The sequence below is a fragment of the Mesoplodon densirostris genome, chromosome 20, assembly GCF_025265405.1.
Source record: "Mesoplodon densirostris isolate mMesDen1 chromosome 20, mMesDen1 primary haplotype, whole genome shotgun sequence".
Lineage (NCBI taxonomy): Eukaryota > Metazoa > Chordata > Mammalia > Artiodactyla > Ziphiidae > Mesoplodon > Mesoplodon densirostris.
Genome location: NC_082680.1, coordinates 33857902 through 33873617, shown reverse-complemented (window position 1 = coordinate 33873617; position 15716 = coordinate 33857902). Strand labels below are relative to the sequence as shown.

The 15716-nt window shown below is 44.5% G+C and overlaps 1 protein-coding gene across 2 annotated transcripts in view; it reads left to right on the top strand.

Moving 5' to 3' along the window:
- The window catches only part of SH2D4A (SH2 domain containing 4A), a 57259-nt gene that overhangs the window by 22687 nt on the left and 18856 nt on the right, over positions 1–15716 (top strand). Inside the window, exon 4 of one of the 2 annotated variants that reach the window (XM_060086034.1) lies at positions 10707–10787. The exons of the other annotated variant lie outside the window; for it this stretch is intronic. Within the exon in view, the coding sequence (XP_059942017.1) occupies positions 10707–10787 (81 nt within the window). The remainder of the gene's footprint in view (positions 1–10706; positions 10788–15716) is intronic. 2 annotated transcript variants of the gene reach the window in all.

Below are 15716 nucleotides of genomic sequence, written 5' to 3'. Positions count from 1 at the left end.
CAGCACCACTGGCCTGCCCTCCCTTATCCAAACCCCTGGGCCAGATGTGTTTCAGATTTCAGATTTTTTCAGATTTTATAAAAGAAATGCTATGTATATACTGTATAATACATAGTGTCCCCGGCAGGGTTTGGTTACACTTTGCAATCAGTTACTGTAAACACTATAAATGATCTCATGTTAGTCCAAGTCAGATTTTCCCCTCAATATGAGTTATGTACGTTCAGAGCTTGTTGGATTTCAGAATTGTTAATAAGGGATTGTGGACTTATGGTAGGTTTTTGCTCTGTGGTAACATAATGAGAGCAAGCATGGTAAATGTAGTCAGAAGAACTGGGCTTTCATTCTCACTCTGTGTCTGAAAGATTTCCTTTTTTCTTATCTATAAAATGAGAGGCTTTTAAAAGGTATGTAGACACAAAGCATAAGACCTCTTACGCACCTACACCTGGGCAGACATCACTAATGGATCGCAGCTCTCCTTCCCCCGACCCAGGGCACTTGTGCCCTTGCGTATGTCTCCGTGCTCAGTCCCGGGAGCGAGCGCTAGAGACGGAATCTATTTGCTGAGATGACTCCTCCTAGCCTTCCAGCTGTAAATGAAGGTGATCCTAAACAACACCCAGGCCTGTGTGGCCTGAAAGCGAATATTTTCTCATGTCTTTATGGCTGTTAAGGAGGGTTTCCATGCGGCTTCACTGGAAAAATCACATCACCAGAGCTGGACTTTCACATCCAAGCAGGAATTAGGCAGGGGTGTGAGGTCCAGGCCCAGCAGTACAGGGCCGAGGTTAACCAGCCCCATTTCCGGAAATAAAGTGCATATCATGTCTTCCTTAGTCAATTGGCTATAGCCTGTCCTCAGCTTTTCACCACAGCCCTCCACCCCCAGATTGGAAACTATACCTCTTGACCCACCTGGGTCTACTTAATCTTCTCACATATAAAAAATTGTAGAGACCTGTACCCTTCACTCCATGGAACCAGAACAGTAAACAGCCCAATCTTTTTTATTTATTTATTTATTTGTTTGTTTGTTTGTTTTTGCAATACGCGGGCCTCTCACTGTTGTGGCCTCTCCCGTTGCGGAGCATGGGCTCTGGACGCGCAGGCTCAGCGGCCATGGCTCACGGGCCTAGCCGCTCCGTGGTATGTGGGATCTTCCCGGACCGGGGCACGAACCCGTGTCCCCTGCATCGGCAGGCAGACTCTCAACCACTGTGCCACCAGGGAAGCCCCAGCCCTATCTTTAGGTTTGCATTTGGATTATTTTATACCAATGTAACAATGATTTATATCTTCATTGGCAGATGGCTTCATCCAAGGAGATCTTTTCTAGTGAAAGATTTGTCCCAATTCTAAGGGTAGAGAATTTCTGCTTAACCCTTAGATCCACAAGAAGCAAACCTGGGGGATTTGAGAAGAGTTATTTGATGCCTGCCTCAGGGTTTGGAAAACTTGGGGTCCAGTCTCAGCATCTTTTTACACACTGAGGATAATCTTTACAAAATATTTCTTATATATTTATGTTCACTTAAAATTTTCATTTTAACAAATGGATAACCAAAAGTAAGACTGCCCAGTTAAGCACCAGGTACCTTTAAACAGTGCAGCTGACATAGAATACCTCTAGTCTGGGAATGGAGGTTTCTATCCTTAGAAGCAGCTCTGTGACCGGCGGCCCCATCCTACCGGAATCAGTTCCCTCTATACAATAGGGATTAATTTAGCAACATTGTTTCTTTACAAAGGAAGCTGAAAAAAATTTATGAGGTTGCTTGCCTAGTATCATCTGATGGAAACAGCAGGCATTGCCCCTGAAGTCCTTCAGTTATGAGGTGCTATTCTTACCACGAGCCCGGGCTGGGTCCTTTTCATTTTTCAGAGGAGGAGGTGGAGGCAGGGGGAGGCTGGTGCAATCTGAGGAGACAGAAATGATCCCTAGATTAGAGCTGCCTGCATGGCTTCTTTTCTGGAAGCTGTTGCCCTCTACAGAATACCTGCCCTTTCCTTGTTTTGGGCAGCCGTGGTAGCACTTGGGAGGCTCAGAAATGATGTTCTGCTTCATATCTAGTGAGAGTGTTCTGGTTCTCAGTGGATCACAGCAAACAGGGTTGCTGGGAGCCTGTCCCTGAATGGGAGGTGATGGTAAATATGAGAATTTAGCTGTCACCCAGCCATGTTCTGAGACATGCAGGTTGGGAAGCAGAGGCCATTCCCAGGCAGAGACAAGTCTGATGAGAGTTAATAAGAGCCAGAGAAGAGGACAGACGAGGCACTGTGTGAGCAGGCGCCCCTCCCTGGGGGAGTCTGGGTAAGAACTAGGAGTACCCCTCTGCTGAGCAGAGATCCTTAGGGACCCTTGGCGTGGACAGCGCTCCAAAAGCAGTCAGTGTTTAACCCCTTCCCGCAGGAGAATTTGGGAGGGAAAAGAACAGGTTTGAGGGTGCTGGGTTGGATGCTACTTAAAAGATAAGCCCTTGGGCTTCCCTGGTGGCGCAGTGGTTGAGAGTCCGCCTGCCGATGCAGGGGACGCGGGTTCGTGCCCCGGTCAGGGAGGATCCCACGTGCCGCGGAGCGGCTCAGCCCGTGAGCCATGGCCGCTGAGCCTGCGCGTGCGGAACCTGTGCTCCGCAACGGGAGAGGCCACAACAGTGAGAGGCCCGTGTACCGCAAAAAAAAAAAAAGAAAAAAGATAAGCCCTTGTGTGTCTCTGTGTCAGGTGATTTGTAGGCTGGGGACTCATTCTTCAGTAGACTGACTGTCCTTGCCCCAAAGGGGACCTTGGATAAAACTATCTGCTCACGTTTAGATTTTTATTTCCAGAGAATTACTTGTTTTTAACAGAAATGGCCTTCAAAGTGGACCACATTGCAAACCAGGAGATTAAAAAAAAACTAGAATGCAAACATTTGGAATTCAGAGCATTCAAAAAAACCCCAAAAAGACCTTGAAGCTAGCAGATTAAAAACCCTTGAGCGAGAGTCTTCCCCGTCATACATAGTATCTTTAACCAAATAGAGCTAGAGATGAGACCTCTCACCTCTCCACCTCTACCGTGCGCGCACACACACACACACACACACACACACACACCTCCCACACTGCCCCGAGGCTCTGGTACCTGCTTTTACATCTGTCATGTCACTATAACAACTGAGAACAAAAACATGCCACTGAAATGTGCATTTTAATCGTAAAGTTGACACTGAAACTGTGGTAGTGTTCAGTTGTGTTTTTAGGTGTTACTCTAACTCGTAGCGTTATGTTCCCTTCGGTAGAGAGCAGCGAAGGAGCACCTGGATAATGATTTTCAGACACAGTGGAAGGCTTCCACTTAGGTTTTCCTTCCTCCTCACCTCCTTCATCCCTTCCAGACTGAAACTGTTAAGCTTGCCGTCTACTCAGAAGCCAGCAGTTCTCTAAAACTGGATTTTGATGGTTTGCCTTCATAAAGGAGAGATTCAAAAGCAAGATACTGAGATCAGACCACTTGAAGAGAATGGAAAAGAATATGCTTGATTGCTGCTTTTGGACCCTTATTCATCTCGAGGTGCTTCTACATAGCAACCAAAGTTTGGGGTTCTATGTGGCACAGGCTCTCTATTGAGAGTGAAAAGCAGTGTTAGAGCACAGCTCCTTAGGTGACTTAACCTAGGGGAGGAGGCGGGTGGAGAACCCTGCCCCCCACCGAGGGGTAGACGCCCTGTGCCAGGGCCTGGTGGAGCCATCGCGGGACGGCTGGCTCTTGTCTGCAGACAGACATGTCGCCAGTCCCTCAGAGGGAGTACGGGTCACACTAATAAAGAGGAAACCACTGCAAAGAGAAGGGGAAATGTATTCTTGAAATGCAAGTGGAATTTTGAGGGTTGAGTTGAATGTGAAGAAAGAAAGAGAGATAATCCCAAACCAGTAACCGTTTGTCTCTTGATGTATATTCTCTCCTAGTATACATGAAGGAAGCATTTCAGTATTATTTTTGTGAGAGATGAAAGTATTGCGTATACCAGGTAAAAACAGACGAGGAATTAACCGTTCCCATTTTATTAATTCAAGAGAAGAGCCACAATCAGAGCGTTACACAATTACCCCAGTAGTTTTTGTGTAACTGTAATAGAATTTCATGGTAGTTTGTAGAATAAAATTTTATATAAGATAGAATCACAGAATCGTAAGCCCTTAAAAGCCTTTTAAGCTGTTGGAGTTTTAAAAGTAGTATGTTATATTAAAAGCTTCATATAAAGTGAATTACAAAAGAGAAAAACAGTTCTGGTGTTGAGAGTTGTACATTACAAAGCTGGTAACACGACTTCATTTTGTGTGATGCACGTGATGTTGGCGATGATTCATTTATCCGACTCACTGGAGTAGCATGCTGGGAAGAGAAATATGGAACCCTGTGGGGCCTTGCTGACCTTTCTGGGGCTCAGTTTCCTGGTCTGAAAAATGGAGGTTACAGTAGCTACAAATCACTGGGTTGGATGTGAGTAAAATATTATATATGTAAATACTATTTTCTATTATTATTTATTGTTAGGCTCCTATTTTATGTTACGTCAAGACTTCCCAAATCAACCATGTTTTTAAGACTCTTTGACTACTCTCCTAACAATCCTCTGTTACTATCCTTATACTTGATATTTATATATATTACAGCTATATAAATATATAAATATTTATATATTTATAATATCCTTAAACTTTACATTTAACAATTACTTTATTTCTCTTGCTGTCTTCCTTTTCTCCTTCATGGATCATATTCTCCCTGGTGAAATTGTAAGAGCGGCCTCTGAAACTCTTTCATATCTGAAACACTTTCCCCTAACACCCCTTATTAGTTCTATTATTGCCTTTCCTGAGGATGTTACTGCCCAGTTCTGCTGTTTGCACATCGCTTGGAGGAGTCGTGGGTGAGGTGCGATGCCGGCGCACAGACCTTCATGCAGCATGACAGTTCCATGGTCTGCTCTGCTCAGAATAAGCTCAGGCACTAAAGACTAATGCATTATTTAAAGAGGTGCCATAAAGCTACACATCATACTAGAGTCCACTGTATTTTCAGGTCGGACTCTCCAGTAGTCTTTGTGCATAGATTTAGCTAGGAACAACGTTAGAGAAATGGGGAAGAGATTCCCTCAGTTCTCCGTTGTCCTAGTTCATGTTTCAGTAAAATCTCTCCACAGGGACCACACAACATATTTTCAGCAGTGAAATTGAATGTCCCGTTTTCATCCTGTTAGTCTAGTTGGCCTTAGGAAAGTATCTCCACTTTCTCTATATTATTATTCTTTGTCACTTTATCAAAGCACAGATTCATTATTCTGCCTCTCTCACTATTTTAGAAAGAAAAAAAAAAACAGTGCTAAACCCCAGTATGCTCAAAAGCTTACTATTATAGTCATCACTGGGAACTTCCCTTTTCACTTAAAGTGGCTGAGAATAGAAATAGGAATCTGATTATTCCAGCGACCTGGTTAGCAAAGTGTGGGGACAGGCCATCGATTTTTGGAGAATTTGAATTAAGTCTCTCTTATTAGTGTTAAAACTCGACTGAATATCTTTTTTTTTTTTTTTTTTTTTTTTTTTTTTTTTTTTGCGGTACGCGGGCCTCTCACTGCTGTGGCCTCTCCCGTTGCGGAGCACAGGCTCCGGACACGCAGGCTCAGCGGCCATGGCTCACGGGCCCAGCCGCTCCACGGCATGTGGGATCCTCCCAGACCGGGGCACGAACCCATGTCCCCTGCATCGGCAGGCGGACTCTCAACCACTGCACCGCCAGGGAAGCCCTAGACTGAATATCTTTTAATGATTGAGAACGTGTTCATGAATATATAGTGTGTTCATTCATTCACCAAATACTTATTGAGGCCCTACTAAGTGCCCAGTCACTGTTCTCTTTGCTGAGGCTCCAAGCATCGTGAATTAATTAAGCTGACGTGATCTTTGCCCTCACAGAGGTTACTATTCTGACCATCAGTCTGTTAAGGAATACCACGGATTTAAGAGGTGTAAGATCAGGATGAGCCAATACTTAACCTAGCAGTTTGCTTTCAAATGTAAACTCTTGATTTTAGCCCCTTAATTCAGCTGTCCCCAGCCTTTTTGGCACCAGGGACCGGTTTCATGGAAGACAATTTTCCATGGATGGGGGGTGGATGGGGGATGATTCAGGCGGGAATGCGGGTGATAGGGAGCGGCGGGGAGCGGCAGATGCAGCTTCACTCGCTCGCCCGCTGCTTACCTCCTGCTGTGCGGCCCGATTCCTAACGGGCCAGGGACCGTTAGCGGTCTGCAGCCTGTGGTTTGGGGACCCCTGCCTTAATCCATCATTTTCTTCTTCACCATTAAAATATAAGCACTAAAAATGTTCTGTTCACTGGAGCTTTCTTGTTTATTCCAAAGGCTCTTGACGTTTGTTTGATCATACAGTCCTACTTTTAAACAGAGTGAATATTAGGTTAGAAGCCAGAATGAACCATTTTTCAAACCAGTTTAAAAAGTGAATATAATTAGAATAATTCTCACATGACACATAGTCTCTGGAGGAAATACAATTTGTAACCATATAATATTGATGTTGCTGGCAGCGTCTTTTGTTTACCCATTGCTTATATAGATGTGAATGGCCATACTTGTAAGTTTAATGGTAATTTATATATACTTATAAAATCCTTTGGTCATTGTGGAGGGGCTCCACTCCCAGGTCTCCTTGGTCCACATTGATTGGAGAGAGCCATTCTGACTCGGTGTCTGCAGGAAGGCCACTAGCTTGTGATATCATTGGCTTCCAAGTTTTCTCTCTCTTTTTTTGGAGCTTTTGCATAAATATTCCATGGCAGTTTTCATTTTTAAATAAAACAAATATGAAGAAGATACGATAGCTTTAACTCTGCCCACAGGGCTTCAGCAGCTGCAGAAGTCTCTGTAATGCAGCAGGTGGGAGGGGACTGCCGTGGCTTCTGTGCACGAGAGCAGACAGATGTTCTCTCCGGGACACCCCACAGAAGGAGCAGGGAGAGGGTTTCAGACCCTGCTTTCCTACCTATGAACAGGTCGCCTTACCTTTTTGGTAAAGGGATAATACCTGCTTTGATACCCTTATGGTGTTGATATGAAGGTCAAATGATGCATGGACTTGAAAGTTCTTTGTAAGAAAAAATTATGCAGGGAGGTGGGTAGTTTTCCAACCTTCCTTGTGTTGCAAATTGGAATAGCTCAAGAGTCTATTCCCTGGAACCCAGCGTCGTATGGAAGCTTCAGAGAGGGCCCGGCACCCTCTTCAGGACGCCTCTTCATCCTTGAGCTGGGATGCTCAGAGTGCTATTCCTGAGGCTGTCTCCTTCTGGTATTGACATTGTGAATCATCACTTTTGAGCCATGGATCTGGCTGTTTTTTAGTAAAGGAGATCTGGCTCACACTGCTTTCAGTCTATTCCATTGTACATGGTGTGCTTTGTGGATTTGTAACCATGTAGGTGTATCTGAATGAACTGCTCTATGCAAGTCTTGATTAACTTCTTATTATATTAACGTTTTGGAATAAGAGCGAATCTGCGCTCACCCTTATAAAAAATGAGAATTTTTAATAAATGTGGTTCTCAGTACATGTGAATAGTTTTAGAGTTGACAATATGTTTTGGACACATGGAAAGATTTGAATAGAAGTACTGATCTCTGGAGTGGTTGTTAAATTAATCAGCTGTTTATGCTAAATCTTATCTACTCAAGAACCAACTTGTGAGCTTTGATGTGCTAAAAACAAAACCTAAACCTTCAGACAAGGAAAGGCTGTCAACCCTGAGCGGCACCAGTAGGCGGTGCTGACGGCCACAGAGGTCCCTTCAGCCCCCAACACCAGGTCCTGAAAATTGTCTTGTTCCTGCATCTGTGCTTAGATTTGAGCTCTTTTAAAAATATTGATGACCCTGTAATATCTGACAAGTGAAGAAGCAGTGAGCATGTTGAAAGTGCTAGTGAGAAAGGGCACATGATGATGATGGAAAAAATCCAGATTGTAATTTCTTAAAAAGCAAGTGGTGAGAAAACCCTTCTGTGTGTATACATGAGATCGATAGTTCCATTGAAGGAATACTTCTAAGGGACAAAGAATAACTTGTACAGTGTGTTGAAGGTGTTACGTCCAAGCAGAGGACAGTAATTGGCAAGTGATGGGGGAAAATGCTTGACAAAATAGACCACACTTTGAGATATATGACTTAGAAGAGCAATGTCCGAAATCTATTAGCCTGACGCTAATTCAGGAAACAACTAAGGGTTTGATCAGGAGCTGATCGTGGTGGAGGTGCTGCTGATGAAACCTTGGTCCAAAGCTCTGCTAGTGGCAAAAGGCCAGGTCCCTCTGAAACACATAAGTGGAGAAGCAGGGGCTGCAGCATTGTCTACAGCACTTGAGGAGGTATCCGTGGAGTGTAGTCACCTGGCTCCTAATTTTCAGCATAGAAGAAACATGCTTTTTGCAACATGGTGCCCCACAGATCTTATATCATTGAGGGAAGGGAGAGTGAGCCTGTTTTGGTTTGGTTTGGTTTGTTTTTTTTGCGGTACGCGGGCCTCTCACTGCCGTGGCCTCTCCCATTGCGGAGCACAGGCTCCGGATGCGCAGGCTCAGCGGCCATGGCTCACGGGCCCAGCCGCTCCACGGCATGTGGGATCCTCCCGGACCGGGGCACGAACCCGTGTCCCCTGCATCGGCAGGCGGACTCTCAACCACTGCGCCACCAGGGAAGCCCCAGAGAGTGAGCCTGTTTTTAAAGTTCACAGTTCTTATAGTAGAAATGTATTCAGAGACCAAAAGCCTGAGCCCTTCAAAGCCATCTCGGACTTTTGAACAGACAGACTTATACAAAACCTGTTGGAAGAGTTCTAATCTGTTCATCAGTAGAGGACCTGGTTATTGTCCTATTCTGCTTTAGATGCAGGGCAGCTACATATCCTTTTATAATATCAGAATAAGGAAAAAATGAGACAGAATATGGCAAGTAGCAATTGGGAAACCTATAGGATTCATTACTTTGCCAAGTAATAGGTATAAGAAATCTTTTGACCTGCAACTCATTTCCCTATCCTGACAATATTGATACAGTGGAAAAAGCATGAACTCTGGCACAGGCTGGCTGTGTGACCCCAGAAAGCTACACAACTCCTCTGAGATTCAGTTCCTTCACCTGAGAGTGGGCGTTGTGTTGCCCCTCCATCAGCAATGTTGTGGGCAGTGAAGATGATACTTACTAAGGCTCTGATGCAGAGCCTGGGCAGGACAGGCTCCAGTGACCCTCAGCTGTCAGGGAAATCAGCATCGACTGCACTCCCGTGATCAGTAAATGACCTCAGCAGAGAGCTGGAGTCCAGGGCCGCCAGCGATTGCTGTGGCCAGCTTTATCAGCTAAGATAGAATAGAACAAACAGGCAATGGTCAAAACATCATGGAAGTTCATCTTTCTCCCTTGTAATGTCCAGGATGGGTGTTCTGGTCCAGGAAGGCTCAGGTCTACACAGCCGTTCAAGGACTCAGGCTTTGGAGGCTCTGCTGTTTTTCTAGTAGCATGACTGCTATCACCATTCCAGCCCAAAGAAGGGGGAAATGGCCTGGAGACACATGTGAAGGAGGTTTTAAGGGCCCGGATAGAAGTGGCCAATACCAGTTATCGCCTGTATTATTTTGGAGATAATTATTCACATGGGCACCTAACTGCAGGGGCAGGATTGAGGTAGCCAAGCTGGTTCGTTTCCTGGCATAGAAGTGACCCTAAAGTATCCCCTGTGCTCCACGCTGAATCTTGGTACCGACCTTTGGCTGAAACTTTGCAGGCAATTTCTCATCTGTGCCAGGATCCAGGAAGGAGTCCTCAGGCACAAGGCTCATGAGTCGTTGTACAGTGGGTTGAGGGTGGCTAATATCGGCCACACAGGTCACATGGCTGCCATGCTGGCCTTGGCCCAGCCTGCACTCAGGCCAGGGACCAGGTGACGGGGGCCGGTGTAACTGACCTGGTCTTACGAGGCGCCCCGTGTGCTGAGCCAGCTCAGTCACTGAGCCAGAGGGGTTGGCAGGTGGCCCACAGGATTGTCCCAGGGAATCCAGGCAGCAGAACTGGGAACCCCATTGGCAGGAGCTGGCTCCTAGGAAATCCGTCTAGAGCAGCAGAAGCCTAGATCCGGAACTAGGAAGTGGAGGAAGGTGGGGGATGGGGGGATGTGAGCGGGCAGGGAGGGTGGGCAGGGCTCCCAGGCACTGGGTGTTCCAGGTATGTCTCCAGCCCTAGAAGGGGAGAGAGGTGAATGCAGTTAAGTGGCCGAAACAAAGGCGTTTCTCTGGTCCGACCTAAAACACGGGATGTGATAGAGCAGGGATTAAGAGAGAGAAAGGAGGAGTGTTGATGTCTTAAAGTCATCCCAGGGACCTTGGGGCCAGCTGGGAGCAAGACATGAGCAAAGCACCAGCTCCTGGCTGCTGGGCAGTGATTCATCTCTAACCCTACTGAGTTCAGAGGCTGGGGCTTCATATACCTTCCCCCTCAGTCAGGATGGGCTCAGGAGCTCACTCGCTGGTGGGAAAGGGGTGGATCCAGTTGGCGGGGGGCAGCATTTGGGAACATCAACATGAGGGAAGCATTAACAGATTATCTTCTGGAATTGCACTGCAGCTCTAAATGGCATAACAATGTGTTTCATTTAATTTTTAGTTGCCCTCCAGTTCCTCAAGAAACGTTCACCAAATGTTGGCAGATTCTATCAGTCGTATGAAGGAATATGGATTTCACCAGGTAAAAGACTTACCTTCCATCTCAGGGGCTAAGTGCAGAGCCAGTTCCGCTAATGTTTCACAAATTGTTTTATTAGCCTCATGCAGAAATGAAATTAAGCAGCAGACTGTGAACTCTATCTTTGAAAAGCTTGTGAGCACAGCTGTTCATCTTGACCTGTTTATCTGGAGTTGGAGAGTCTTGAGTATCATGGAAAGGATGTGCCGGGACGTATCTGCTCGTCAGGACATGTCGGACTCCTCCCTGAAGATCTGACGTGAGATAGCGTCCCGGACAGAGGCAAACGCTGGGGAGACTGATCTCAGAGAGAGATAAATGAAGCATGAAACTTGGAAGAAATCGTGAATTCACATTAGGTTCCCTAGGTGTTCACTCGTTCTCGAGCCTGTCCCTTTGCGCTGAGTAGCTGCTTGGGTCACTGTGCCCACGGTGCCCGCAGGGCCTTCCAGGCGCTCAGGTCTCTGGGTCCATCCGGACAGGGACCTCTCTGCTCCCTCCGTCCTACTGCTGTTTTACCATACATGCGGCTCAGGATAACTGAGGCAGAAACTGGAAACCCTGTAGGGTTTGGCCCTCAGATGGTGTGAAAAAGTGGAGCGAGAGATGAGGCTGTAAAATGAAGGTTCTGGGGGCCACATGCTGGGATGGAGGCTGTCAGGAGGCGGCTGGGGCCGGTTCCCTTGGGTGGTGACCCAGGCCCGGACTCCTCTGCTGGGCCACGTGTGAGCTGGAGAGCTCGCACGTTTGAGGCGTCAGTCATGGGGAGGTCTGGAGCTGTGGGCCTGGTGTGCAGACGCTGATGTAATACATGCGTCTTTATAAAACAGCAGCAATAGTCCCTAAAGGAACTCCCCAGTGACACTGCCCTGATTACGTTATGTCATTTTAAGTGAGGGCTGGTAAGGAAGAAAGGACCGAAGATCTGCGTGTTCGTTCAGACGACCTATGTTGAGTTCCTCCTGCGTGCCAGACTCTGCTGTGGGCACTAGAGACACAGTGAACGAAACAGATCAAGTCCCTGCCCTCGGAAAGCTTCCGCTCCTGATGGGGAGACAGATGATACATCTGTGTGTGAAGTCAGGTCCTAAGAGCTCTGCAGGAAAATCACGTAGGATAAGGGAGCTGAGGAACGCAGGGAAGGTGGGAGTTGGATTTTATAGAGGTGGCCAGAGAAGTTGACATTGGAGCAGACACCTGAAGAATGAGGGCGGGGTGATGGGGATGGCTGGGGAAGTATGTTCCAGGCAGAGGGAACAGCACGTAGGAGGGCACAGAGGCAAGAGCTCTTGGACACGGTGGAGGAACGACACAGAAGTCAGTCATGAGACGGAGTGCGGGGCTGATGAGGGAGCTGGTGGGAGTATTGCATCAGCAGCCCGGGACGAGCGGCTTTGTGTCGGGGACCTTTGACAGCTCTGTCTGCACATCTCTGGCTCCACACCCTGGCCCCTGGGCGTCTGGACCAGTGTCCAGGCTCAGCCCTGCTGCCTGTCCACTCCCTGGCCTTCATCCTGGACCTGTGTGCTTCAGCAGAACACTTCTAAAGAAGAAATGATGGTTTTCGAAACAGAGAAAGGAAAGATCAACTTGTAGAGACTTTTCTAAAAGTAAATTTTCTGGAGGAATCCTTAGAGAAACTCGGGACAAGTTCTTTTTTTTTCTTTTAAATTTCCATTGTTACTTTTTTTTTTTACAACTTTATTGGAGTATAATTGCTTTACAATGGTGTGTTAGTTTCTGCTTTATAACAAAGTGAATCAGTTATACATATACATCTGTTCCCATATCTCTTCCCTCTTGCGTCTCCCTCCCTCCCACCCTCCCTATCCCACCCCTCCAGGCGGTCACAAAGCACCGGGCTGATCTCCCTGTGCTATGTGGCTGCTGAATAAAAACAGCGGCCAGGGTCAGCTCTCATCTGCTATTACTCTGTGAAACATTAATTTTGTCTCCTTTCTCACTGTGCCCATACAAAATGACACTGTGGATGAAAAAGGAGTGAGACTTACTAAACACAGCTCTCTCAGACACTGGAGTATCAACTTAGCAACCAAGTACTGCCCGAATTATTATTTACTTAATATATTTCTTTAAGTAGACTCACTTTGTAAACTTCTTGCTTTTCCTAAACAACAGTGTCCTTAGCATAACAGTATGCTATGATAGCATAGTTTAATATTGTAGCTATATTTTTCTAATTATTTAAAATCATTTAAAAATATGTGTGTGGAAGACAAACAAAGCTCCCTTTGAATTTTTTCTGTTTGAGCTTAGAAATTTCTACCAGCACTTTTGATGTGTTTCAGGCTTGCCAACAGCTTCAATAAGGCAATGGCAAATTTTAAGTCATTTCAAACACCAAAAGCTCTTCTTTGGTTTTTATAATATTGACTAAAGAAGGGGGGCTTAGCTCTAGGCAGGATAAGAATGTAAGAAAAAAAGTGAAAACAGTCAAACCACAAAAGTTCCGTTGCATCTGAGGTGAAGTGCATAATATGAATTATCACCATCTTCTGTGTTAACTGTGATTTAATGGTGATTGAAACCAGTTTCACAGCATCGAGGTACGTATTTTTCTTGTGGTGAAATAATTTAACCACAAGAAAGTCTTCATCTTTCTATAGGAAAACACAATAGAAAAAACCCATGATTTCTGTGGTGCAGAACAAAGCACGGCCAGACTTTCCCGCCCCTCAGCCTGTTTCATGACTCAGCTGACGAGGCTTTTTCTTGCCACACCAAGTTGTAAATTCATTTTTCTCGTGAACACTCAGAAGGTTGTCCTCAAAGAAACAAAGGAATGTTTAAGTGCTTTGGTGTGTTAGTTTTCTCTTTGGTTAAAAACGAATTCCCTTGAGTGTGCTTGGCTACAGAACTGTACATGTCAAAATGGTTAAGATGGTAAACTTAGTGTTATGTATATTTTACCACAATTTTTAAAAACGTTAAAATGGTCATTTTATGTTATATGTATTTTTTTTTTTAAGATTTTTTTAAAATTTTTTATTTATTTATTTTTGCTGTGTTGGGTCTTCGTTTTTGTGCGAGGGCTTTCTCTAGTTGTGGCAAGTGGGGGCCACTCTTCATCACGGTGCGCAGGCCTCTCACTATCGCGGCCTCTCTTGTTGTGGAGCACAGGCTCCAGACGCGCAGGCTCAGTAGTTGTGGCTCACGGGCCTAGTTGCTCCGCGGCATGTGGGATCTTCCCAAACCAGGGCTTGAACCCGTGTCCCCTGCATTGGCAGGCAGATTCTCAACCACTGCGCCACCAGGGAAGCCCTGTTATATGTATTTTAACACAGTAAATAATATTGTAAGACAACTATACTTCAATAAGATTCCCTTTTTAAGGAAGACTCATGTTTCTTATTCTGTATTTTTCCTTCTCAAAAAGGATGCTTTTAAAAGATATTTTTGTATATTTTATTTTTTCTTTTCTTTATTGAAGTACAGTTGATTTACAATATTGTGTTAGATTCAGCTGTACAACAAAGTGATTAAATTTTAATCACAAAGTGATTAAATTATTTTTAATCACAAAGTGATTTTAATCACAAAGTGATTATTTTTTTCAGATTACATTCCATTATACACTATTATAAGATATTGAGTATAATTTTCTGTGCTATACAGTAAATCCTTGTTGTTTGTCTATTTTATATATAGCAGTTTATATTTGTTAATCCTATACTCCAAATTTGTTCCTCCCTCTCCCGTTTGGTAAACATAAATATGTTTTCTATGTCTGTGAGCCTGTTTCTATTTTGTATATAGATTTATTTGTATTACTTTTTAGATTCCACATATATGTGATATATAATATTTGTCTGTCTCTGTCGGACTTACTTCACTAATTATGATAACCTCTAGGTCTATCCATGTTGCTGCAAATGGCAATATTTCATTCTTTTTTATGGCTGATTAATATTCCACTGTGTATAAGTATCACATCTTCTTAAGCCAATCATCTGTTGGTGGGCACTTGTGTTGTTTCCATGTCTTGGCTATTTTAAATCATGCTGCTATGAATATTGGGGTGCATGTATCTTTTTGAATTAGAATTTTCTCCAGATATATGCCCAGGAGCAGGATTGCTGGATCATATGGTAGCTCTATTTTTAGGTTTTTAAGGAACCTCCATACTGTTCTCCATAGTAGATGCACCAATTTACATTCCCACCAACAGTGTAAGAGGGTTCCCTTTTTCTCCACACCCTCTTTAGCATTTATTATTTGTGGACTTTTTGATGATGGCCATTCTGACTGGTGTGAGTTGGTAGCTTATTGTGGTTGATTTGCATTTCTCTAATAGTTAGTGAAGTTGAGCATCTCTTCATGTGCCTCTTGACCATCTGTATGCTTTCTTTAGAAAAAACATCTGTTTAGGTTTTCTGCTCCTTTTTTGATTGGGTTGTTTATTTTTTTGATATTGAGTTCTGTCTGTATATTTTGAATATTAACCCTTTGTTGTTTACATCGTTTGCAAATATTTTCTCCCATTCCATAGGTTGTTTTTTCATTTTGTTGATGGTTTCCTTTACTGTGCAAAAGCTTATACGTTTGGTTAGGTCCCATTTGTTTATTTTTTGCTTTTATTTCTTTTGCCTTGGGAGACTGACCTAAGAAAACATTGGTATGGTTTATGTCAGAGAATGTTTTGCCTATGTTCTCTTCTAGGAGTTTTATTGTGTCATGTCTTATATGTAGGTCTTTAAGCCATTCTGAGTTTATTTTTGTGTATGGTTTGAGGGAGTATTCTAATTTCATTGATTTACATGTAGCTGTCCAGCTTTCCCCAACACCACTTGTTGAAGAAGGTGTCTTTTCTCCATTGTACAGTCTTGCCTCCTTTGTCATAGATTAATTGACCATAGGTGTGAGGGTTTATTTCTGGGCTCTCTATTCTGTTCCATTGATCTATGTGTCTAT